The sequence below is a fragment of the Panthera onca genome, chromosome C2, assembly GCF_046562875.1.
Source record: "Panthera onca isolate mPanOnc1 chromosome C2, mPanOnc1 haplotype 2, whole genome shotgun sequence".
Lineage (NCBI taxonomy): Eukaryota > Metazoa > Chordata > Mammalia > Carnivora > Felidae > Panthera > Panthera onca.
In genome coordinates, this window is record NC_138347.1 from 94,145,052 (window position 1) to 94,170,480 (window position 25,429).

At 41.2% G+C, this 25,429-nt stretch overlaps 1 protein-coding gene across 8 annotated transcripts in view; it reads right to left on the minus strand.

Moving 5' to 3' along the window:
- The window catches only part of FNDC3B (fibronectin type III domain containing 3B), a 409,006-nt gene that overhangs the window by 255,346 nt on the left and 128,231 nt on the right, over positions 1-25,429 (minus strand). For 4 of the 8 annotated variants that reach the window (XM_060640755.3, XM_060640752.3, XM_060640753.3 and 1 more), the window contains exon 3: positions 4,392-4,467. The exons of the other annotated variants lie outside the window; for them this stretch is intronic. In XM_060640755.3, coding sequence (XP_060496738.1) covers positions 4,392-4,467 — 76 coding nt within the window. The remainder of the gene's footprint in view (positions 1-4,391; positions 4,468-25,429) is intronic. 8 annotated transcript variants of the gene reach the window in all.

The following is a 25,429-nucleotide window of genomic DNA, read 5'->3' on the forward strand; positions in this document are numbered from 1 at the left end:
TTTTGGCTGCAGGATTTTACAGAGAACAGAGAAATGGCCCAGATAAAAAGATGGCATGTGTGGACAGGAAGGAAGGCTGCGATGCCAGCACCTCAGCCCAGACATGGATATGAAAATAATAGGAGAGACCTGCAGCTGCCCTCTATTAATTCCTGAATTTAAGCAAAGGCAAGACTTCATATTGATTGCTTTTCCCCCTGACAATTGGCTCTTTATACTTTCATCTGGCCTAAGAAAGAAAAATCTTTTGTCTAGGGTGCCATAGGTACATTGCTGCCTCCAAGTGAGAATAAACTATGACCTTTTGTGGCCCCTTCAAGACCTATGATTCATGCTCCATGGAAAATATTGAGAAATATTCCATTAGAAATGAATTTGCTTTCACAGCAAATTGTACGTTTCCTGTGTTTTTCTTCCTTCATTATCACCAAGGACATTCTCATGAAAACAAAGTCTTGTTTTCCCCCCGAGTAACCATATTCTTTATATTGATTTGCTTTGACTCAGCAAACTGCCTTTTCGTGGCATCACAATGAGCTTCTGGTGTCTTTCTAGTGATGTCATAAATGTCCTATAGAGAAAATCAGTAGGCTAACAAACTCAAGTAAAGAAGGTTGACGTCATATGGTGTAATTTCAGAGTTTCCAGGAAAGCCTCACAACCAACCGCGCTCCCTACCCCTAATCCCCTCCACTCCCAACAGCAATCCCTAACCCGCTGAAATAGTAGTGTTGAAATAGCAAAGTTACTAAGCTGCCAGTTTCAACCGTGGTATAAGCAATAGTCATGACTTCAAACTTTCCAGAAAGGCCACAACCAACACCCTCTCAAACACCCCCAAAAAACCACCTCCCCACCTGCCGGCTGCTGTTGAAAGACCACAACTAGAACTTTATTCTCTTCATTTCAATCTCTAGCAAAATGCAAACACTTCTTTCAGAAGCCCCCCATTACAATAAAATTCCTTTTCAGATCTTTTCCTACTAGGTCTTTAAAAGGTAACCAAGAGAAGCTGCCTCCCGCATTACTGGTCCTCTCCCCTAATACCCCCTCCTCTTACAGCAGCTGGAACTGGAAGCCCCACCTGGCTCAGCCCAACCCAACTCTGGGCCCAGTCCTAACTTTGGGCAGAAACAATTTCAGGAATTCTAAATCAGTACTCCTGTGTCACACTCTCTGCTCTTAGTTCCATTAGCAGGACGTCTGTCTTCTTCCATAGACCCAGTCTCTACCACATGCTTTTGCTCTGCAAACCACCTGTACTTCATCCTGGCCATCTGAGTACTCATCCTGGTATCCTACCCAGAATCCTGTTATTTTAGAACAGAAACCTACCTTGCTCTTGTCACATGCCCAAAGGGAACGGAGTCCTACTACTGCGGCTCCCTGATGTAAAGCCACGGAGCAAGGCAATAAGGAGCTCATGCTCTCCAATCAGACATACAAGAGGTGAAAACTCAACTCTGCCTCTTTTGAATCTTGTGTATTTAAATTAACCTGCATGAGCCTCAGCCTTATGTATACTATCATATCCATTAAATGAGAGAATACAAAGCCTAGCCTGAGAACTAAATAAGTATTAGCAACAACAGGGATGTAGATTGCAGTGAAAGGATAAAAATGTTACAATTTGTGTTGGAATTTACAAATATAGTGCTCATTCCCACATTCTGTGTTGATATGCTCTACCCACGTGGAGTGAAGCATTCACTCACACTGGAACTCGACAGAAGGCTTATTTGTGGGGGACGCTCAGGGACCGTCTATTATACAACAGTGACAGTCCCTGGGTCTGGACTCCAGGTTCCTTTCAGCTCCTGGTTCCTTTCAGCTCCTGCAGTTCATCCTGCTGCCCCAGGGCTTCCCAAGCCCTACCCAACCACTTGGTTCCCTCTCCTGGTCTCTCACATCCTGTGTCATTTCAATTCATTGGGCCAGGTACCACCATGCCCCACAAGTAGATAACCATAGTAGCTGGGGGTTCAGAAGAGAGCAAAGGATAGGAAGGCTGGGGAAGCCAAAGATAAATGGCTCCAAAACTCTGCTTTAGTCAAAGACATTTCTGAAATCACTGGAAGAGGTGTTAATGTCACTTATCTCCAAGTATCATCATGAATAAATACAATGCTCCAACTGTGAACAGAGTGATATACTTGTAACGTTCCCGGCAGAGTATACCAGTTACTGACATGAACTAAAAAAAAAAAAAGTGGGGGAGATGCTAACTAGATGAGCACGCGCGCGCGTGAGCGCGCGCACGCACACACACACACACACACACACACACACACACACACAGGCATGCATGCATGCACAGACTTTAGACACAGAACAATAAAAGCAGGTGGCACAAAAGAGTGGATTTCATATATGTTGATCTACTCAGCAATTTGCTTTTTATAGATTATATTGCACACACTCGAGTTGTAGAGGAACACAGTCTACCTGCCAATTCATTCATGGGGCTCCAATGTGACCATGACCAGAAGCTCAAATGCTTTCTTACTGAACTGAAAATACTGGGTTCGTTCTATGTAGGTGAAATGACTTTTTACCGAATTTTTCTAGAGTGATTTTTTTTTTTAAAGACAGTGGATCTTGAGGTTTTATTTGTTGACAGTATCTGTTTATTACAGAATTATAAGTACATAGAAGATTCTGTATCTCATACTATTTTAATGTATTTATTTCCTTTCTTCTTTTACCTGAAGTTTCTTTGTATGGTTCATCACCAAAGCCTAGATTCAGTTTTTAAATGCTTTAGAACACCAAAGATCAATTTCAGGAACATAATGGTCAGAGAAATGCAATCGGTAAAAATCATTAATAGAATGGTTAAGTCATTTCAGATTAACTGCAATTAAAATTCATTAGGCTTGAATCTTTGAAAATACACTCATTTCTCCAAAAGTAGAAGGTTTTTTTCCCCTAAATTTTGTTCTCATAGGTACAAAACCAAGTAGCAAAACCACAAAGCAGCATGCTCTGCTATTAAACAAAGCAATAGAAAAACCACCCTTTTTCCATGCAGCTCATTATGGGAAACTAAAACTAAAGGGCATTTCCCTTCATTCATTTATATACTGGTGAACAAGTCCAGAAATTAAAAATAAGGACTCTGGTCAGATTCTAGTCCAGCCAATAACCTAGTATTGAATTTGCCATTACAGACAAATCCCTACAATCCCAATCACTGCCAAGAAGAGCTGTCACAAACAGTGTCCTCCCACATGGTAGAGTTTACAGGCAAACTACAGATCTGGATTGAGCTTCCCACACGGAACTCTACCTAAGTCACTTCTTTCCAAAGTGAACTATAGAGAGGAGGCATTGTCTTACACAACTAGAAATTAAATGAAATGCCCTAGGAGCTGTACTGAAAGAACTACACCCAAGGAGTGTCACCCTACACCTGGAACTTACTTAGATGACAAGATTCTGGACTCGGGGTTGATGCTGTAACAGAGAACTTGGAAGGGAGTATTTTGCATATGGAGGAACATAATTTACTAGGGGCAGAGGGAAGACCGGGGCGAGCAGCTCTTAAAGAGCCTCCAATGATTCCCTCCTGCCAGTGCTCCCACCCTGTGCAATTCCCTTTCTCGAGTGGGCAGGACCTAGTACTGCCCTCTTGCCCTCTAGTTGCTGCTCTGATGAAGCCAGCTGCCACGTGCAGAAGCCACTTAGCGAGGAACTGAGTGAAGCCTCCCGCCAATAGCCCACAAAAACCTAGATCTTGCCAACAACCACTCAAGCCAGCCTGGAAACAGACTGACCCTTAGCCATGCCTCCCAATGACTGTGGCTCTAGCCCCCACCTGTATTTCAGCATCTTGAGAGGCCTGGGGCCGTGGGACACAGTGAAACTGTGCCTAAATCCCTGACCCACAAAAACTGTGAGATGATCAACGTTGTTGTCTTATGCCACTAAATTTTAGAGTCCTCTGTTAATCAGTAGCAAATAACAGACACTTCATACAGACTTTACCTCTAAAAACATCATCTGGTTAGCATCACAATATATATTTGAAATTTTTATCTACTTTGAACAAGTTCGTGTTCTCAGCTGAGAATTTAAAGTCTTTCAAAACCTCAACATTTTCCAAATTCCATAATATATTAACATACCGCAAGCTTTCCCAAGTTAAATCAATTCACGTAAAAGCCGACAGAATACCAGAGGCATTTTGATTTTGTCCCTTACACATCACAGGCCTGCATCAGCAGTAAGGAGACCCTATTTTACAGAAGGATAAAAAAGTTTTTAAAAAATCCAAGATAAATTTTACTTCTGGAAAAGAACATGCCGACACAAAGAAAAACTTTACTTCCTTAAAACAATAAATAAAGGAGAAACCCCTCTGATTACAAGGCTTACAGAAACTTCCTTACCTTGAATGCACTGAAGCGTTCCATCCTCCGCTCTTATTGTAAAAGTCTCACCTGGATTAACTTGAACGAGAATGACCTGCCAAAATAACACATTAATTTCAATTTAATACTAGAGCATCTGGGGTTTCTCTTCAACGGTTTTATTACTTGAATTTATGTACTAGACAGGAAGTATGTGGCACGGAATCCTGTATAAACACAAAACTTAGGATACGTCTTAGACCTGCTTCAAATTTAAGGGGGAGAAGTACGTGCATTTGAATTTAGCTAAGTGAATTCTCCCGTGTTGTTTATGATGTTATGTACCCTAAAAACTCAATTTTTTTTCTTTCACACAATTCCTTCTTTTCTTTCACTAATTTAGAAACAACAGATATAGAAGAAAAAAGACCAGAAACTATACTTATAAAGGAAAATGGCACAGAGAAATATAGTTCTGGCCTAAACACTATTGTATACTGTTCCCAAGTGTCCATTACTGACCTGGGTTATAAGATTCTACTGTGTAAACAAAGAAAGCAATTTATAAGAAAAATGTTTGGAAGATCTAGAAATAATGATACACACTATAAAATAAATGAATAATATCACAAATCAGCCTCAAACTCTCAAATCTTTAAGTCTATTATCTAAATGTCAGTGAACATAAATATTTAATATTAGCAGACAACTTCCAAGACTAGACCAAGCACAGCAATGGCAAAGTATGTTCTTTCAAGAGCCTTATAGTTTTAGCTCTAATCTAGTTCCTTTAGGTAACAAAAGAAAAAAAAAATCACTAATTTATATCTAAATACAAATTAAAAGATGTAATCCAAGCTGAAAACCTGTACTTGAAAATCATCATGTGCAAGGTTAACACTATTAAAATAATTACTGTACATTTCTGGAAACTGAAAGGATGTCAGGGTCATATTCATCTTCTAGCTCTCGGGGCAAGCCTTGTCCCTCCCTGCATTGAAACCATCAAGCATACCGTTCCCTCTGCCTGTAATAATCTTCCTGTCGTCCTTCACTGCCTACCACCCACCTTACTCCTTGCCTGACCACCTAATGCCTATTCATTCTTGTCAGCTTAAGAAGTATCGTCTGCTGGGGCACCTGGCTGGCTCAGCCAGTGGAGGATTGTTACTCTTGATCTTGGGGTTGTGGGTTTGAGCCCCACATTGGGCGTAGAGATTACTTAAAAATAAAATCTAAAAAAAACCCAAACCAAACAAAAGAAAAGTGGCATTTGCCTCTCAGGACAGGTTGGGTCTCCCACCATATGGTCTCGCGCGCGCGCGCGCGCACACACACACACACACACACACACACACACACCTACACTTCTCCTTCCTAGAATTTACAACTGCAATTAATTAAGCCATTATTTTAGGGTCTGTCCTTCTTTCTTTAACATTGGCTCTAGAAATACAAGGCCTGGCATAAAAGAAGTATTCAAAACTGTACCTGGCATAGAGTATGTGCTTGATAACCATTTCTATTTAAGGAATGAAAGTCTGAAAACATAAAGGAAAAACGATCGCAAACAATTATTTTAACTTAGAAATTAAGCTTTCATAATGTTCACCCTAAAAAGATAACATTATTTACTGTATGTACCATAATTTATGTTTGGTAAAAATGTTTGAGATCAAAGCTGTTTGATCTTTAAAAACTAAACCTTTAATATCCATGTATTTTCCTTCTTCTAAAAATTCCCCACAGAAGACACTGCTGGGATATTGTAATTATTTAAATCAGGAAATACATTAGCTGGAGAAAACAAGATCATTCAGGGAAAAGCAGTCCAAGTTTCATCCCTGGTGCTTCTCATTATCTTGAATTATAACGGTGGTTTCAAGGCAATTTATTTTTCCTGTACGGTAACTGTGTCAATAATCTTTCAGTCTTAAGTATTCAAATTCTCACCAATGTAAACACACTGTGCCATTTTAAGAACTCAAAAGGAAATCCCTTCAGATCTCCATAGAGAGATTAAAACATTTCAATTGCTTTCTTGAAACTGAGCTTTTAAAGTCATTCTTAACATGAAAATAGTTTTGATTTAACTTTATTTTCACATAAACATAGGACATAACTCGACTACAATGGAATACAAAAAGACACTCCAACAAAGAAAGTTCCCTAGGTCTTTTTAAAAGTCCTTAGACCAATTCCAACATCACTGTAATACAGCAGAATCCATTTGCTTATGTGGAACTTCTCGGGATAAGACGTATACTACATGCCTGTAGAATTAGTTAGTTGGAGGAAAAAAAAAAAAAAAAAATCAAAGGACACCAAGACTCTGCCCCAGATATTCTCTGACAATCCCCGATTCACGTACTCTCTTCCACCACTCTCAAAACTGTCAGACAACATGTCCCGAATGCCGGTTCTCAAAGTACACTTCACCAGTATTATGGAAAGTCCCGGGCAAGAAAAGGGATTTCTGAATTGGGGTATGGTCCAGATTCTGTCACATTACCTGCTTATCACATTGCATGAAGAGTGTAACGGTTCCTTGGCGGTCACTGACACCAGGCCACAATTCAAAGAATGGCCCTGAGGCACCCAGCCTCCAAAAGCCATTTATGCCATCCCTTCTCTGCTTACGGAGGCCAATTCCTGACCCTCACCCCGCTTCTTCAGGGAGAAAGATGATAGGCAAAGAGCTTTTAAGCATCCTACTAAAATACCACTCTTCAAATGTTTAGTCCCTGTAATTTTCCCTGCTGCTGGGTTGCTATGGCAACCAGATTATAATCTACCAAGTTACCTCAGAAACCAGGCAAATCACCTGTGTCCCAATATCAATTTTTCTTAGAGCAAAAGTCATTATTGGAGCAAACCGTATTCATCATGGCATGGAGTTATTATAAAAGGAGGCATTTTATGATCCTGAGGCCAACTGACCACTTTGCTGTTTTCACTGTCAATAAAGGAGAGATTAAAAAAAAAAGTTTTGACACACACCAGTGCCCGGGGACCTGTCTCTGACAACAGACATGAATGAGACAGCAGCAGCCTTGTCTTGCATCACCCAGCCTTGAGGAGAGTGAGTCACATCCTGGCAGGCTCCCTGGCACTTAACCTTTCCTATCATAGCAGCCTCTCTCTCTCTCCCTCTCTCTCTCTCTCTCTCCCCCCCCCCTCTCCCTCCCTCCCTCCTTTCTCTCTCTAGCCACAAAGCAGATAGACATAACTATTACAAGTTCTCAGAAATGCATAACGTAAAACATCCTATCACTGCCCAAACCTCATCATTTTTTGTCCACTAAGAATTTCCTGCTTTTCCAAAGTCAGCATTAAAACAATTCGTGCTGCATTCTGTGTCTTGTCAGAGGAGGAAAAGAGAGAGAGAGAGAGAGAGAGAGAGAGAGAGAGATTTTCACCACTGATATATTCTTTGTCCCCAGAGATATTAAAATAGAACCATGTTAATCAAATCACAAGAGCATACTTCAGGCTATGCTTGCTTCATCAGATGAGTCTCAAATCAGGGCTACAGGAACCAAGCAGCCCAAGATAACCAGAGGCACGTTTGTCAAAAATCAATGAAAAATAAGTGACCATTCTTCTAAAATCTTCCAACAATAAAACAAGAGGCAGAATTAGTATTATTCACTAAAAGGCTACAGAGCATCATGACAAAGCTTTGCCTAACAAGACTACTGAAACAGGTGTTAACAGATCTTTCCTTAAAAGGTATAAATCTAACTAGGCTTCTTACCCAGTAGATGAGGAAAAGGAAAGCTACTTCTGCAATTTAAACTGTGGGTGGCTGGTTAACCAGATCAATAGTATCTAAGACTATTCCTGGAGGCAAATTCCCAATGTACGCCTCAAATAAAAAATGACCAGCCCCCTGACCAGTCACTGCCATGTGATGTGTCCACGATAAAAGCCTCTGTTGGAGAATGGTACTGACTGACCCAAGATGGGACATTACATTTGCAGCTTCCTTACAAATCCAGTACCCAGACAATCAAGATATAAACTGTGCTAGGAGAGGGCATCCCATTTCATTTCTGATGCTTTCTCCACTTGCCATCTCTATGAGGCTGGTCTTACTTACTATTAGCAGTTTTATGTATAAATGAACACTCCACACTTGGAGCCAGCATTTATGATTATTCGACAGATATTTTTAGGCAGAAAAAAATGATATAACCTAAAAGCTGCAGGAGAGTTCCATGTAAGGAAGGATTCTATCCAAGAATATCAAATAACTTTGGAAAAATGACTTCTGACTACATGAGAGGAATAGCAGCGCTTTTTTTTCTGAATTATCTCTCTCTCTCTCTCCCTCCCTCCCTCCCTCCCTCCCTCCAGATTCCCAAACTCTAGAGAAATCCTAGCAAAGCTCCACCCAGACCCTGGAAGGCCCAAACCATCCATCAATCCACCTTTGAGACCCTGGTGTCTGGCCTAGAGACCAGAGCTGGCCTCAAACAAACCGAAAAGTAGGCATCATTTATTTTCTGCGCCCCCTCTCTTGGCTCCGAATCAGGAAAAGGGAAAAGATGAGCTGCAAATAACCAATAATTATCTTTGTGGGAATAATAGACACAAAGAAAACGTCCTAAGATTAAAATGTGACAGGTAAAATAGAAATGTACTAGAAGATAATAGGAGAGTACTGACTGCCTCATCTGCGCAGCTGTCCTACCTGAAACCTGAATCCAAAGCTGGCAGGAAAAAAAACATGTAAGACCAGGAAGCCTCCAAAAGTACTTACACACTGGGTCAAGGCACAGGGACTTGCACGGGATGTGAAGCTGGGGCTTGGTCTGTAACACTGATATGACAAATAGTCTTGTTTTGTTTTCTTCCTGAGCTTTAGGACTTGTTCAGTTAATTTTTTCTTTTTTAAAGATTTTAATACCCAACGTGGGGCTTGAACTTACAACCTCGCGATCAAGAGTCGCAAGCTCTATGGACTGAACCAGCCAGGCACCCCTGGACTTGTTCCATTTAAAGCAAGGAGCAAGAATTCTCCAATGTTCCAAAATTTTTAATAGTTTGATTTCTTCAAAGAATGGCAGGTTCAAAAGTTGGCCTCCTCATCAGACCACTACATAGCTCTAAAATTAACTCAGCATGATGCAGGTTACTTTATCAAGCCTTTTTAACAGCTTTTTTTCGATAATTACATAAACAGTTATTATTAAAGCCCTGTGGTCTGCCAGGTAGGTATTACTAACCAAATTATACAGATGGGGAAACTGAGGCTGAAGAAAGGTAAGAAACTTGTCTAAAGTCACAAAACTACAAAATGACAGAGTTAGCACTGGAATCCAGCCCCATCTGACCAAAATGCACGCTCTTCTCTTCTAACACACGCATTCCCTGCTCTGATAGCCATGGGCTTCACAAAGTCAATTCTTCATGAAGATGCTTTACACTTTAATAAATAGCTATAAGGAGAGAACTCACTTAACTGGGTCAAAGGCGTGTCTCCGAGACATGTTCTGAGGACAAGTTCTGTTCTAGGAAATCTAAGCCCACTCCCTGAGCCAGAGCCAATATAGCAGTTAGAAACTGCCCAAAATGGCAGTTGGAAACCCTTACCTAACAACAAACGGTTGTTTTTATACTGAACAAGATTTATTCTCAGAAAGCCCTTGTCAAGTCCTTGAATTCCCCTAGAATCCTAAGATGAACCAATGAGCTAATGACAGAGTATCACAATCACTAGATGCCACTTCTCATGGGCCAAGAGGAGGCATAAGAAAAATAAAAGAGGACTCCTGGAAAGATTGTACCACAGCTTCTATGTTTCCCAAAGTCATCTGTGATTAACCAAAAAGAAAAAAAAAGGCAGGAATGGATTAACAGGTAACCAAGGGAAGAGAAATCAAACCAAGGAGGACACTTTTATACACTGAAATCATGCCAGTGCCTGCTGAAAACATATACATTCAAAAGAGTTCAGTAAGTCCATTTCACAAAACAAGTGTCCTCAGAAAAATTACTACTGTATCTCTATTAATTTAGCAAGTAGCAATGAGTGGCCAGAATGGGTTGGGCATTCCTCTAGGCATTGTGGAATAGAGCCTTAGACAATACGAAGTTCTGCCCACCTCAGGCTGACAAACAGAACTTACATGGGATAAGGAGAGGTGGGGGGTGGGTAGTGTTTAAGCAAAAATAAAACCTTTATAGATAGTGGTAAGGGCTATAAAGAGAATACAATGGCAGCTTGTAAGAAGTCATACATTCCTCCTCTCTTTAATTGTATACTGCCTTGAATAAAGAGATTCTATTACAAAAAGAGCTGCTGTTTGCTAAGAATAAAAATATAGCCTTAACTTAAATGGAAAAAATGCAAAATGTAATATAGATGGCCAAAACTAGGTTAAAAGCCTCTTTTAAGAGGGCCACAAATGCCAGAATCTAAGGTTTCAACTAGAGGACTTTCAAGATAAAACTCAAGAATATAAAAGACCAAAATTCTATGTACGCTTAAGTATAGTTTTTCCCTAGCTAAAAGTAACAGCCACCATATATTCTTGAGTATTTGAAGCACCATGATGTTTACTTAAATAATTTTCTTTCACTTTAATAAACAAATTTTTCACCCAGTTTTTCAGTGCCAAAAAATAGAACGCTTCTTCCTTTGTTGAAAATTATGTTCACTGAGAACAAAATGTGATTCTTGTCATCACTACTTCGGGGTTAATCCTTTTCAAAAATGTCCATCAGGTGAGATACAACCCCTTTCTCCCCCTCAATTCCATCCATGCACCCCATGTCCACAGGCTGGGTTCCGACCACACTGAGGGCGAATAGGCAGTTCAGACCACTTTTCACTAACCAGCCCTACCATGTGCTTTTTGCACACGGAATCGAAAATGTCCCCCACCATTTAGATCCAGCCACCTTATGTCTAGTTTTGATCGGCAGAGAAAGAGCAATGTGACCCACACTGATGTGGTAATAATTCATGTCATGCAAGTCTGGTAAGCTACGCATTGAACCTAAACAAACAACTCTACTATCAGAATCTCAAGGCCAGCGGCCTCTGGGTGGCTCAGTTGGTTGAGCTTCCGACTTCAGCTCAGGTCATGATCTCACAGTTTGTGAGTTTGATCACCACATGGGGCTCTGTGCTGACAGCTCAGAGCCTGGAGCCTGCTTCGGATTCTGTGTCTCCCTCTCTCTCTGCCCACCTCCCCCCCGCCCCCCCTTGCACGGTCTCTCTCTCTCTCTCTCAAATATAAATAAACATTAAAAAGAAAAAAAAAATCTCAAGGCCAGTTCAGTGAAGAAACAGATTTAACTGCCTATATTCCCAAGATTCTAATATTTTTAAGCCTATTTCAATGTTGGCCATGTCATTCATTGAACACTGTTCTTCCCCCACTAAGATATAATCAAGAAATAATGCGCCCAAGGGGAATTCTCATCCTTCTGACAGGAAATCAGTGCCCAATATTTTGTCATTAAATATTCTAATGACAGAGCTAACTTTTCTATATTACTTATGTGTTTTCAATTGTCTAAAATTGGCACTCCTATTGCCTGGTATCTTATGCCCACTAACATAAAATCAGAAATGAATTCAAAGAAGTCCTATTCTAGGGATTTGGAAGGATTTTACGGAACAGAGAGGACTTCACCTCCCCACCACTCCACAGCATGTTATCACTTATTCAGCCCTTGACTTTCCATCAATGACACTTAGTTAACATCAATGCTCAATGCTATTATTGAAGCCTTGATTTTTGGAAAGCATTTACTTGCTGAGTAGTTACCATGTGCCAGGCATGTTGTAAAGTACGGATGATGCCAAGACGAGAAAGAGGACGTCCTCTTTGTGTGTGGGTGCAAGGGTAGAAAATGCAATGAACTGTAATAAAATCAGACTATTTGCTACAAAGAGCTATGGAAACTGAAGGAAGCATTGAGAAATCGGGGAAAGTTAAGTTGGGAGTGATATTAAAGCGGGAGCGAGAGACTGCAACTGGATAATCAAAAGACCAATCACACAAGCAAATGCACGGAGGCCTGGATGGCAGGATGTGTTCAGAATTCCGAAGTGGCCATAATGACACATGCAGGGAACAGAGGCGTAAAGGCGAGACTGCAGAGCAGGACCACCTAGGGAAAGTCTTTGTTCTTCCACTTACAAGTCTGGATTTTACCCTGTGAGCAGAACCCCCCAATGGGAAAGCAACGTTACTAGACAACCCCAACACGTGTGGGGACCTCAAACTGATATGGGAGACGCTGGGCACATGGAGACCAGTAAAGAGGTTAATGAAACATCCACCTGGGACATCATTCAGGGATTAGGCTGTTCAAAGTTGAAGTTTTCAAAAACAATTGCTGGTTTAGCGTTTAAATACGGCTAGCCAGGTCACGGGCTCTGCCGCAGACAGTTCAGCCCCATCTCTTTACCAACACCGAATTTTTTAAGATCATGGAGGTGTAGTAAGGTCTATGGTTTTGCAATCCAGAACTACTTTAGTTTTTCCTACTTCCCATCACTCTAGTTCTGTCCTCTGTGATGCTGCCACTTCCGTGTCTACCCTGCTCTCACTGCTGGGCATCCACCGTCCGCCCGTCTTGTGCCTCCTCCCTCCTCAACTTTTTCTGTCCTTTATTTCTTCGCTTTGGGTTCTTGGCTTTTGCTCTAAAAAGCTAAGCCCAAGAGTGTTCAACAGCCACCTGGTATTCCTTTCCTTTATTTCCAGTCACCTCACCAGGCAGTCACAGTAGATAAGGCATCCACCTGCCACATTTTTGGTGGGTTTTCGCACCACAAGAAAAGGACGACAGGAGCGCCAGGGTGGCTCAGTCAGTTGAGCGTCTGACTTCGGCTCAGGTCATGATCTCATGGTCTGAGTTCGAGCCCCATGTCGGGCTCTGTGCTGACAGCTCAGAGCCTGGACCCGGCTTCGGATTCTGTGTCTCCCTCTCTCTCTGCCCCTCCCCAGCTCATGCTCTGTCTCTCTCTCTGTCAAAAATAAATAAACATTAAAAAATTAAAAAAAAAAAAAAAACAAAGAAAAGAAAAGGACAAGTAGGACTGGTAGGATATTGGGAAACAGAATTAGGATTCAAGGGCCCAAAGTGAATCATCTCCCCAAAACATCTACTTGCTGATTCCTAAAGAATTCCATTTCACACTAGTCCATTCACTTTTTAAATCTTGAAGTTAAAGTTTGCCTTTCAGCGTACTGTACATCCACAAAAAGTTTTGAAGAATAAGTTAAGGACTCAGAATTTTAGATAAAACCATATCACACCTACAATGCCATCTTTAAATTAGATAAACCAATCTTAAGAAATTTTAGATTAAAAAAATAAATATACAATGGCACATACTTCTTCTACACGTTTAAGTGTCTTTTCCTGCCATACTGTATGGTGAGGTAAAATGAAATGGAACTCAGGCCACAGCTGTCTTCTAAATAACATGCTAGCGTGTAAACACTGAGTAGTTAAGTCACTCTCTGCTCATCTTATTTTAATTTCAGTTCATTTTAAAAAATCAGCCAAGAAAACCAAGCTGCACAGTGAGAAGAGCAAACCAGATAGATGGCACTTGAGTCCCACTCTGCTACACAAGGCACTTAACCTTTCTAGCCCTGTATTTCCTCACTCATACACACACACACACACACACACACACACACACACACACACGAGAGATAATACCTCATATTATGTGCACTTAAGGAAAAGAGCAACCCTAATGCAGCCCTGGTACAAGGCTTACACATAATATGTACTCAATAAATAACTATTAATTCCTCTTGTCTTCAAATTTCTACCAGTAACAAACCTCTAAGAAAAAAATGTGGCCTCTGAAGAAAAAAAAATATATATATTAATATACATAATATATATTAATATATTAATATATTTATATATAAATATATTTATATATTAATATATTATATTTATATATAAATATATAATTATGTTTACATATTATAAAATACAATATATTTTATAAATATAAAATTTTATATTATATATTTTATTATATAATATATATTATATATTTTATTATATAATATTTATAATAAATAATAAATATTTATTATATATAATATATAGTATATATTTTATTATATAATAATTTTATTATATTTTATAAATATAAAATATAATATATTTATATAGTATATGTTAATATATCAATATAATATATATTAATATATACTATATAAATATATATATATAATTTTTTTAACTGAATCTGCATTTAATCTTCTCAAAAAGAAGAAAATCTAAAACCAGCCAATTCTCACCTCTGACCAGATTTTGTTTGAGAAACATTCTGGCTTTCCTTAAAAATTCACCTCCCAACTCATTTGAATTCCGGTGTCTGTTCAGTTTCCGTGGATTCAGGCAATAACAGGGACTTTGGAATCCATTCACAGAAGTTCTGAAATCTAAGCCCTTTACGCCTACAAAATGGTTTGAATTACTTGGAAATGCATCTAATTAAGATTATCCTAATGAAAGTCAGCAAGAAAAAGTAATAAAGTAACACCACAGTATGTGGAAATTTCCTATTAACTGCTCAGAACTCCAGAAGACCCTTCTCTGACCCACAAGCTGCCTTCTCAAAACACACGGGAAGAATTAAACTTGGCCACATTCTCCAAGGAGCATCAGGCATTTGCCTTTTTAAACACTTAAGCAAGTAGCTTGAGAGGTTATCCACCATACATTCCAGGGAAACAGAATTATACAGCTGGATACTTAAAACCATTAAAAAGTTTAAAGAAACTGTCCAGATTTAAGGTTTCAAGACAAACAGACTGAAAAACGCTCTTCAAAAATGCTTTAAGATTTTCCTTTCTAGATCTTAATATCAGAGCTTTGTAAGCAACTGTTGGAAACCTCAGAGCATTTGTACTCTTAGTCTTGGAATAACGATATCCCCGAGTGCATACACATACCGATCTGTACAAATGAACAGATTATTCCAATTCTTCCCTCATTCTGCACCAAGTCCAAATTCAGGACTGACACTAGTCTCTGCAGACAACGGAGGAAAAATGTGACAAAGATTTTCCAGCCGGCCCCTCCCCTCCTCCTCACCCGCCCTCAGCACATACAAGTACACAGCAGATTCAATGCGCGGCTCTAATTCGGGGCCAGTTTATGCACCATGACATCAGTGCAGTATAATGAGCCAAGTTTAAACTCCATCTGGGACAAATAATGTCCAGGCACACTGTGACTTCTTTTGTTTATATACACTGACTAAATATGTCTTGGTGGTAAATGAACTAACTCTTAAGATTTATTTCCCAAGGCCTCCAAAACAATATTCTGCACCCCTGAAGCAACTCCCTGCCTCCAGTTCTCTTTCCAAGGCTATGCGTAAGTGATTTTTAACAGAACACATGATTTTGAAACATATAATTAACATCTTGAGGAGAGACTAAGTCCAAGCAGCCCTTCATCAATCTGAAACAAAGAAAACGAGGAACTGGCAAGCAAATGGGTGCCGTTTCGTGGCTCGTGGTACAAATAACGGCATGACACTTCATTCTGTATTCCCCCTGAGAATCAGAGTAAGCAGAGGTGAGAGATCTAAGGAATGCTCACGGAGCAAAGTGGCCCTTTTCTTTCTCCTTGAAGAATAAACTTGGGGTGTTTTGTGCTTGCAGTTTCGACCTCAGTTAAGAGAAACAATCATAGATTCAGAATGAAAAACAAACAATGTAATAGATTCGAGTCTTACAAGAAGTTGTTAGATTTCTTCAGACACAAAAAAACTGTGCCTCTGGGGTGATGTAATTTTTGAATGAAAACGAAAGGCTGGGTTTGGGAGGAAAAGAGGGCAGACAAAAAGGTCATCTCCTTGCTCCTAGGGACAAGGAACCCCTGCTTCCCTTCTTTGGTCACCACTGTTTCTGTCCACAGCTGTGACCCCAGAGGGAACCACGCCTCTGCTGCAAATCTCAGGGAAAGAACTATCCCCCTAAGGAAAGAAAGGGAGGGGCTCTGGTGATCTGGGCCTAAGATGACTTCACTCCCAACTCCTCCTCCAGGCCTAAGACACCACCACTACCACGTGGCCTGCAAGCTTCAGAAGCTCTAGGCCCAGAATCACTGCCACCTTCCAGAGCTCGTGTGAACATCATCATATAAGATAACAGGAATACTCTTCCCAATGAACTTTATCATGGACTATCAGGTAAAACTGGTCCCAGGTCTCTCCCAACTGTTTACCTGAACAAGAAGACAATGAGACATCCCTAACCCAAGCAACTCTACACCCTTTTCGAAAGGTAGGTTCTAAATGGGTTCAAATCCAGCTGCAGGTACTGAACCTTTTTTGCCACCAGTTCTGTCTGGAAAAATGATCAGCACCTTACAGGGTGTATGATTACTGGATGAAAACGATGTATGTAAGCCCCTAGCACCAACTCCCCCGGGCACCTAAGAAGCCCTCAGGCAGTTATCATTCACCCCCTCCTCCAGCACAAAGGGAACAAAGAAATCAAAATATCAAAAGCCATTGTTTCCAACAATTCAACAGACAGCCCACTAAGAAAGATCCACTCCACCATAGTGGAGACCAAAAGCCTTCTGGTGATCAGTAAGCTTACAAAGTAACATTTAAGATTGAAGTAAATGCCAAAAACTCAGATACTCAGAATTCTTTCAATGTCAAATATCTGACCTTTAATGAATCTTTTACACTGTTAAGGCACTGAAATCTCTGGAAAAGGCAAACTTACAGAATCTTTTGTCCCATACTTGCCCCTTAGTGTTGGAGTAATCAACACAGAAGGAGCCTCTGTAACAAAGCTCCGGTCCAAAGGCGGAGCATGTAAAGCTGGTGTACGTAGTGCCTACCTTCTGGTCTCCCGAAGAGAGGCTCTTCGAAGTCCCAAGGCAGCTTGAAGAAGCAGTGATGTGCGAAGGCCGCCAATAAAAAAATGGGAAAACTCTTCAGTGCCTGACCTTGAGGAAACGACTTTAAAAATGAGAACATGGGAGCGCCTGGGTGGCTCGGTCCGTTGAGCGTCCAGCTCTTGGTTTCGGCTCAGGTCAGGATCCCAGGGTTGTAAATGGAGTCCCTAATCAGACTCCACACTGAGCATGGAAGCTGCTTAAGATTCTCTCTCTTTTCCCTCTCCCTCTGCTCCTCCCTAGCTCATGAGCTCACTCTCTCTAAAAAACTAAATAAATAAATAAGAGACAATGGAGACTCCTGAGAAGTAAATTGGATGTGAACCCCCACCTACTAAGGGATAATGTCCTCTATCACCCAACTCCACCCTCAGTGGATTCCCTGGGTCTTTAAAATAGGTATTATTCACAGACAGGGTATACATAAGCCTAAGGTCTGATTTCCCATCACAACCCCCAAAAGAAACCTATGGCTGCCATTCCTTCGTAATTCCTAGTATATTCACATTTTATATTACTTTTATTTTCAGTCATGACTGAAGTCACCAAATAAATCATCAACAGAACAGTCATTCCAAAAAGATACTCTTCATATGGACTTTTTGCAAGGTAAGGAGAAGAAAGATGGGTCTCAAACAGGCCCATTCTGACAATGCAAAACAAAAAGTAAAACGGTGAAATCAGGACAGATGTATGAGGTACACGACTCTGGCTGGTTCAGCTACCGAACAACATCGCTGAGCAAAGCACATGCTTCAGTGTGTCAGAGTTTCTCCCATAAGCTAGAACTCAACATTCCCACAAAGACCAAAGAAATTTCTGTCTGAAGTAGTAACACACTTCAGTCAGTGCTGAATTTTTCTAACTACTCAGAAAACACAAGAACATTTTAACGATACCTCTTAAAAATTAAGTCATATAACATAACTAGGTAACAAGCGCAAGTCCGTTACTCTCCAAATCTAAAGTTTGGCTCACATGATTTAATTTCCATGTCTTGAAAATAATAGCAATGGAACCCTGATGACAGCTTTACTGACATATATACTTTCTCGTCAACCTGCCCCCAAAGCTAGACAGTCCGCTCCAGCTCTGTGCTGTCTCCATTTAACTGCCCAATTATTTGCCAAGCAGAAACCCTTAGCAAAGGAATTTTCTAAATGGAGGCTGTCCACTTTATCCAAACGCACACCTACTCTACCGCAAGGAGGAAGAAATGGGCAATAAAGAGTGGATCCAGGAGAGGCAGGGTCAAATTATTCCAATTAATGATCACGCCAAACACACCTGCTGCCCATAAAACACATTCCCTTCCAGCAATGATCTGATCTGATGGTCGCCTATTAAGGAAAAAGGCCCAGGGCAGAGAAGCAATAGCGACGTAGGAATGAACACGAAAATGGCACACGAATTCTGTTTTTTCTGGAGGCCCACTACAGTTCAGCTTCAGTTTATTCGAAACGTAGAGCTGGCTGGAAAATTACTAAGAGGCACCTAATTCTGGCCAACCCCAATTTAAATGGGGAAATAAATGGAGTCTGAAGGTAGCTAAACCCAGAACTGTAACCTAGTTACAATACTGTTGTCACTTGAGCAACTGGCTTCTCGGTAGGCTGTTTAATTTTTACATAAGCATTTGGAACGTAAAGATTCATGTTACTAATTTTATGCAGCTTACTCATTATTGTCTTGTATATATCATTTCTATATAATCTTACTTTTAAAATCAATCGTTTGAACAAAAAAGAGAAAAGTCTGCCAACATGAAAATGGCTATATGCAAACATATGTCTTAACACATGCAGACGGATCTTTGCTTCCTCTGTGTGTGTATATATATTATTTTTACTGCACTGTGTGATACAGCAATGGCTGTCACGTCACATTTAACATGACACATACACATTTGCAAAAGAAAATAGACATTAGAGGTCGGAAAACTATCATATTTAATCTTATCCAAGGAGAAAGTTAATACAGAAATGGTACGAAATGCCCCATCTAGGTAATAACCAGGAAAAGTCTGCTTTGAAAAGATTCTATTTCAATAAGTATTTAAGGAAGCCTCAATTCTTGGAGACTGAAAAGCAAGATTATAAACACAAGTATCTGCATCTCTGCCCTTGGAACGATGATAGCTTGCATCTGTGTTTAATGTCCCTAACTGGTCTGTAAACAGTAAAAACCAAGGCGCCGGGTTGTTCCTTCTGCCCTTCCGATGCTTTGGGGAGCTCTCAATGTGGCACTGATTGGGGGCCCAAGTTCTGCTCACCGAAAAGCAGAGGCCAAAGGAAACAATACGTGGGTCCTAACTTGTAAGACATTTAATTGAAACCCTCCCACAAAGCCAGGTGAACCAAAGCCCACAGCAGTTCATTTCACAAGTCGTAAGTAGAAAACTAAGAGGCTGAAAATCACTTCGTAAGTAGGATACAAAAATGAGTGTGCCTGAAAAGTCAAACATTTTTGCTCTATTTAAAACATGAACTGCATGAACACAGGATGCAATTTCAAAGGTAAAAAGGTTGACAGTTTCCAGGTTCCAACTCGGATGGCCATAGCACCCGGGCGAGTGCGGAAACCAAGTGAAGTGGACAGAGCGGGGCCTGAGAAAGACGGTCCCCATCTAACGCGGGCAGTTGCCATTTTCTGCCAGTCATTGTTGCCAAGTGGGAAGACCAGCCCAGTGTCATCAGATCTTCTGGGATTTCCAGATACATAGAAAGATCCAGAATTTTATGTAAATCTTCCAATTTTTAAGTACCGGCAACCTAATTATTTTTTCAATAATTGTATCAATTACAAAGAAGGGGGGGGTGGAGGAGGCCTGTATGACAGATGCAACAAGTAGCCTGTTTTCAAGCCCTGGTTTAGACGAATTAAATTTGCTCATTTCACTCATCCTTCACCCATTCTGAAGGATTTACCGAGTGCTACCTCAGACGCCAGGCGTGGTGTGAAAAAGAGACACGGTCCCTGCTCTCCTGGAGTTTACAGTGCAGCCAGACGGTCAAACATTGCAGTAAACTGAAAACAGTCATAATGTTAAAACCACCGTAGAGTTTAAAATTGCCGTTGTTTTGCAATGCAACTTACCCACTCCAGTGTTCTCCCTTAATCCTCTCCTTTTTGAAGGCAGCTCAATTTCTCCCATTTGAAGGATACGGCCTACGTTTTGTCTCATTATTATTGCCTTTGGCTAATTAAATTCTGAAGTGTCTCTCAACCCAGACAGCTCAGAGCTGTCATAATTACATGTCATATGCTGTAATTATCGTGGGTGCCACATATAACAACAGCCTCTGATAATATAGCATCAACATTTTCCTTTATGAGACAGAGATTATGCATAGGCTATGACTTTTCAGAAGCCTTTGTAGTGAGCGAAACTGGCAAACCTAAGGCAGAGAGGATTGTCAAACCAGACCACAGACCTGGATAAACTCACACCTTTTTTTTTTACAGCTGAAAGCAGGCCCTCAGAAGCAGGGGTGGCTGCCTGTGCTGCTGGAAGGAAGCTCTGGGGGAGAGGTGCCCCCACTCTGCATCTCTATGGGGTCAGTAATTCTGAAGGACATCATGGGACGCACAGCCACACTGGATGCATCGGAGGACAAAAAGATGCACTGACAAGAGCACTGAAGAGCAAAGTCGCCAGAAAAGAGAGGGTAGAATGTGCAGATGCAGTTTGGAGCACCGCTGACATTAGCCCTCCCCTGAATATACTATCCCTACAGAGCAGCATCACTTCATAAAACAGAACCCGATTACCTGATACGCAAAGCTGAGTAACAGTCCCAGACTTCGCTTCAAGTGAGGTGTCTGTTCAGGCTCAGCCTCCCCACAGACACTCTTCCTAGCCAGGTCGGTCTTCCTGCCCGCCTATTCCACTCCCGGTCCACCCCTCCCCTGCGCTCCCAGGGCACGGACATATTCTGCAGTCCAAGCACTTCTCCTGTGGCTCTACACATGTATAAATACAGCCTCTTTATTTTGGTAAACCACGTTTTGCTCCCCAACTCGATCACTCCTTCCTTCAGGGCCAGAACAGTCACATTCATCTTTGCATTGCCAGCACCTACCAGCACCTAGGGCAATGCTGGGACAGAACACATGGGACAAATACTTATTAAAACGAACAAATACAGGGGCGCCTGGGTGGCTCAGTCGGTTAAGTGTCCGACTTCAGCTAGGTCATGATCTCACGGTCTGTGAGTTCAAGCCCCACATCGGGCTCTGTGCTGACAGCTCAGAGCCTGGAGCCTGTTTCCAATTCTGTGTCTCCCTCTCTCTCTGACCCTCCCCCATTCATGCTCTGTCTCTCTCTGTCTCAAAAGTAAATAAATGTTAAAAAAAAAAAAAAATTAAAACGAACAAATCTATTACTGAGTCACTCCTTAAATTCAGTCGTAAATCCTACCCTCTCTCTCCTCCTTTCTACCCCAAATCTCCAAGAAAAGATGACCGCAGTCCCTTGACACCTGCGGCGTTGTTATGTGTGAGGGGTAGAGAGAACTTGGATGGCAGCTTGCGGTAACCATTTTCTTTCAACATCCGTGCACAACTTGTGCACTTCTACACCTGAATGCCGAAGAGTCTGCCCTGAGACCCAGCTGCCCCACGCTGAGTTTCCCAAACCCAACATTTGACCAACCTACCTCTCTATCTTTGACCCGAGCCCCAGCCTCTAAATAGGATTCTGTCGTAAAAAGAGCTGTTATGTAACATTGCTCAGCAATAATAGCTGCAGCCTCTATTTTCACCACCGGTCCCATTCTCATTTGAGTATCTTTCTGTTTCCCGGGCAAACTTCCCAAGAACTGTTTATCCATTTGTCTCCGCTGTACTGATTGTAAAACACTCTCTGTGTCTCCCTGACACGGTGGCTATCAGGATATTTAAAGAGTAAACCTGCATGGTGAGAGGATTTGAACCACTGAATGCACGAAGGGAAGCCATCAAGGAAAAGTTATTAAGAAGACATCAACCAGAACAGAAAGGGTCACTAGATTAGGAGGAAAGGCACATTTGATGTAAAAGACACGCCGATGACGAGCACCATCTGAACGTGGAAAGTTTTAATATGTTTAACGTGCTGTCTGGAAATGTGTACTCAAAAGAATGCTCCAGGAAATCTCTGGCTGTGTATTCTGTCTAGTGGAAACAAAGGCTTTCGAAAAGAAGAAACAAAAGGGGGGGGGGGGGGCGCGGCACGGGGAACTCAGTCTTGATAAAATGACATGCTGAATGCTGATCAAAAGGAACAGGCAAAGTCAAGAGAACTATGGACACGGCTGAGGTACTTTAACCTGTCTTCCAGGGCAAGCCTGTTTACAGGTTATCCTGAACTGGAAGGAGAAACAAATTTTCTGTTTACATTTAAGGAGATCTACTTCCTGAAGAAGAGGCATTAAGAACACTCATTAGCAATTAATACTGTGCAAGCTTAAAGCGGGGCGAGGTAGAGAAAGACATAAGAAATATAACATGGCTACCAAACATTTGCTAGTTTCCCTCAAAGAACAGTAGGACAGAGGGGCATCTAACCCATCCCCACTGACCCCTTCATGAACACATATATGAGAAGAGTCACCAACAACACGAGAATATAAAGAGGCATTCCACCCTCCTCTAGGTTACAAGTGTCACAGATTAAGTTAGCAAATCAGCAAACTCTATGTTAACACTTCTGTTCTCAACCTAATGGTTTCCTTATTTAAACCCTGGTGACTGCTGTAATTCTTTTTTTTTTTTTTTTTAATGTTTATTTATTTTTGAGAGCAAGAGAGACAAGAGTGTGAGTAGGGGAGGGGCAGAGAAAGAGAGGGAGACACAGAATCCAAAACAGGCTCCAGGCTCTGAGCTGTCAGCACAGAGCCTGACGCAGGGCTCAAACTCACAGACTGTGAGATCATGACCTGAGCCGAAGTCGGGCACTCAACCGACTGAGCCACCTAGGCACCCCTGACTGCTGTAATTCTTCAGAAATTATTAAAATATTAAACCAATAGAAAAAGTTGGAAATTGGGCTGAGGCTTACTCTTTTGTGCTTAAAACTAGCTATTACATTACCTCTAAAATATGCTAATAGTCTCTAACAAAGGTAGTTAAATTTATATACCATAGGTTCTGAAAATGTTTGCACCAATATTCTGATTATTGATGGGCATTCACTATAATTGATATGGTCATACACAAAAACTCAGGTCAGGAAACCTGATTTTTAGAACACAAGAATAGTATGCTGGCAGGCATATTAAAAGAAGCAAACTTTATTTAGCTATGCTGATCTATTCAGAGGTAGAACAAATTATAGTGACAGAAACAGAGATACTTTATGTAGAAAACAACAGTTCAAAATAAAGCTGCTCCCATTTCAATCCTAGGTAGATATCCAAGAGAAATGAAAATATACATCCACACAAAAATTTGCACACAAATGTTCACAGGAGTACTATTCATAATGGGCAAATAGTGGAAACGACCCAAATGTCCATCCACTGATGGATGAACAAAATGTAATATATCCACGTGATGCCAGTACAAAAGGCATAACGTATCGATACATGCCGCTACACAGATGAACCTTGAAAAGGTTACGCCAGGTGGAAGAAGCCAGCCACAATGGGCTACATATAGCACGAGTTCATTTACATGAAAGGTACAGAACGGGCAAATTATCTACAGAAAGAGAAGGTAGATTAGTGGTCGCCTGGGAATATGGGGAAGAAAGGCCTGGGAAGTGACTGCAACCGGGTTTCTTTGTATCATGATTAGAAGGTTCTAAAATTGTGGTCATGGTTGTGCAATTCTGTGACTGTAGCAAATTCCAGTGAATTGTGTACTTTAAATAAGCAAATTACATGGCATGTGGATTATATCTCAATGAAGCTGTTACATAAGCAAAGCTGTTAAGTCGCTTCGGTCCACACTCCATGTTTACCATTGTTCCTGTTCATTTTTTAGTTGCTAATATATAGTTTTCTTACATCTTCAATGATAGTGAGGGTGGCTTTTCATTTTAAGAAAAGAATCATCTTTTTCCTGCTACCTCTATAAAATGACCAAAGTTTCAAGCTTTGGATCATGAAAATTAACAGTGTCTCTTATTTCGAGAGCCAGAGTAGGGCCACGTATCTTGCCAAGGACCCGTACTAACTAAATCCAGAAATCATCAGTACAAAACTCAGGAGGAGGAGGCCTGTGGGGACTGAGGAGCTTTCTCATAACTGTGGTGGTTCTTTTGCATATACGGAAATGTTTAGAATGTCCTCCGCACAGCTGCAAAGTATTAAGAATGCTGTAAACACACACACACAAGGTAAGCCTCGCCATACACGCTCCCGGCAGAAATGCAGAGGCACAGACCCGTGGCCACTGGGCAGCTCTTTAGAATGGTAGAATTGGAGAGGAGTCTCAAGGGCTGCCTCCCTCAAAATGTCACCCCCAAGGGCCTGCCAGGCAGCGCCTGCAACGTCCATCACTGAAGTCAGCCCTGTGTCTCCAAAAGGTCCACGTTGAGATGAAAAAGTGTTGCCTCAGAGGGACAGCGCAGTAAAAGCCTTCAAAAGCATTAGTAGGGCTTTCCGTGAGGAGAGAGCTCTCGCAAACGAGCCTGGAGCCTGCTTCAGATTCTGGGTCTCCTTCTTCTGCCCCTCCCCCGCTCAATTCTGTGTGTGTGTGTGTGTGTGTGTGTGTGTGTGTGTGTGTGTGTGTCTCAAAAATAAACATTAAAAATTTTTTTTTAACAAAATAAAATAAAAATGTGATTTGATACACCAAAATTATGAAGCAGCTTCTACCTGGAGCTGAGGTAGACACACAGAGCAGCGAAATGCCGCATGGCCTGAGGACATCATAGTCTTTTCAGGCTCTGGTTGTTTCTAGGTACAAAAAAGTTTACTTCTAAAGAACGAATTAGAAAACTCTGTGTGCTAGGTTTCATAAACTACAAGAGGGTGTTCTGTGCAGACTGAATCACAGCAATGAGGAAGGAATCATCAAAACACATAAATGGTGCACAGTAGTAACAGCACGAGTAGGTGGCCTCGGGTCTCCCAGGTACACACGTGCAAACAGGAACTAGGTGACGACGCTGAGTCCCAAGATGCGTTCCAAGTTGAGTCGCATTTGAGCACCTTGGGGTTTTTTAAACCTTT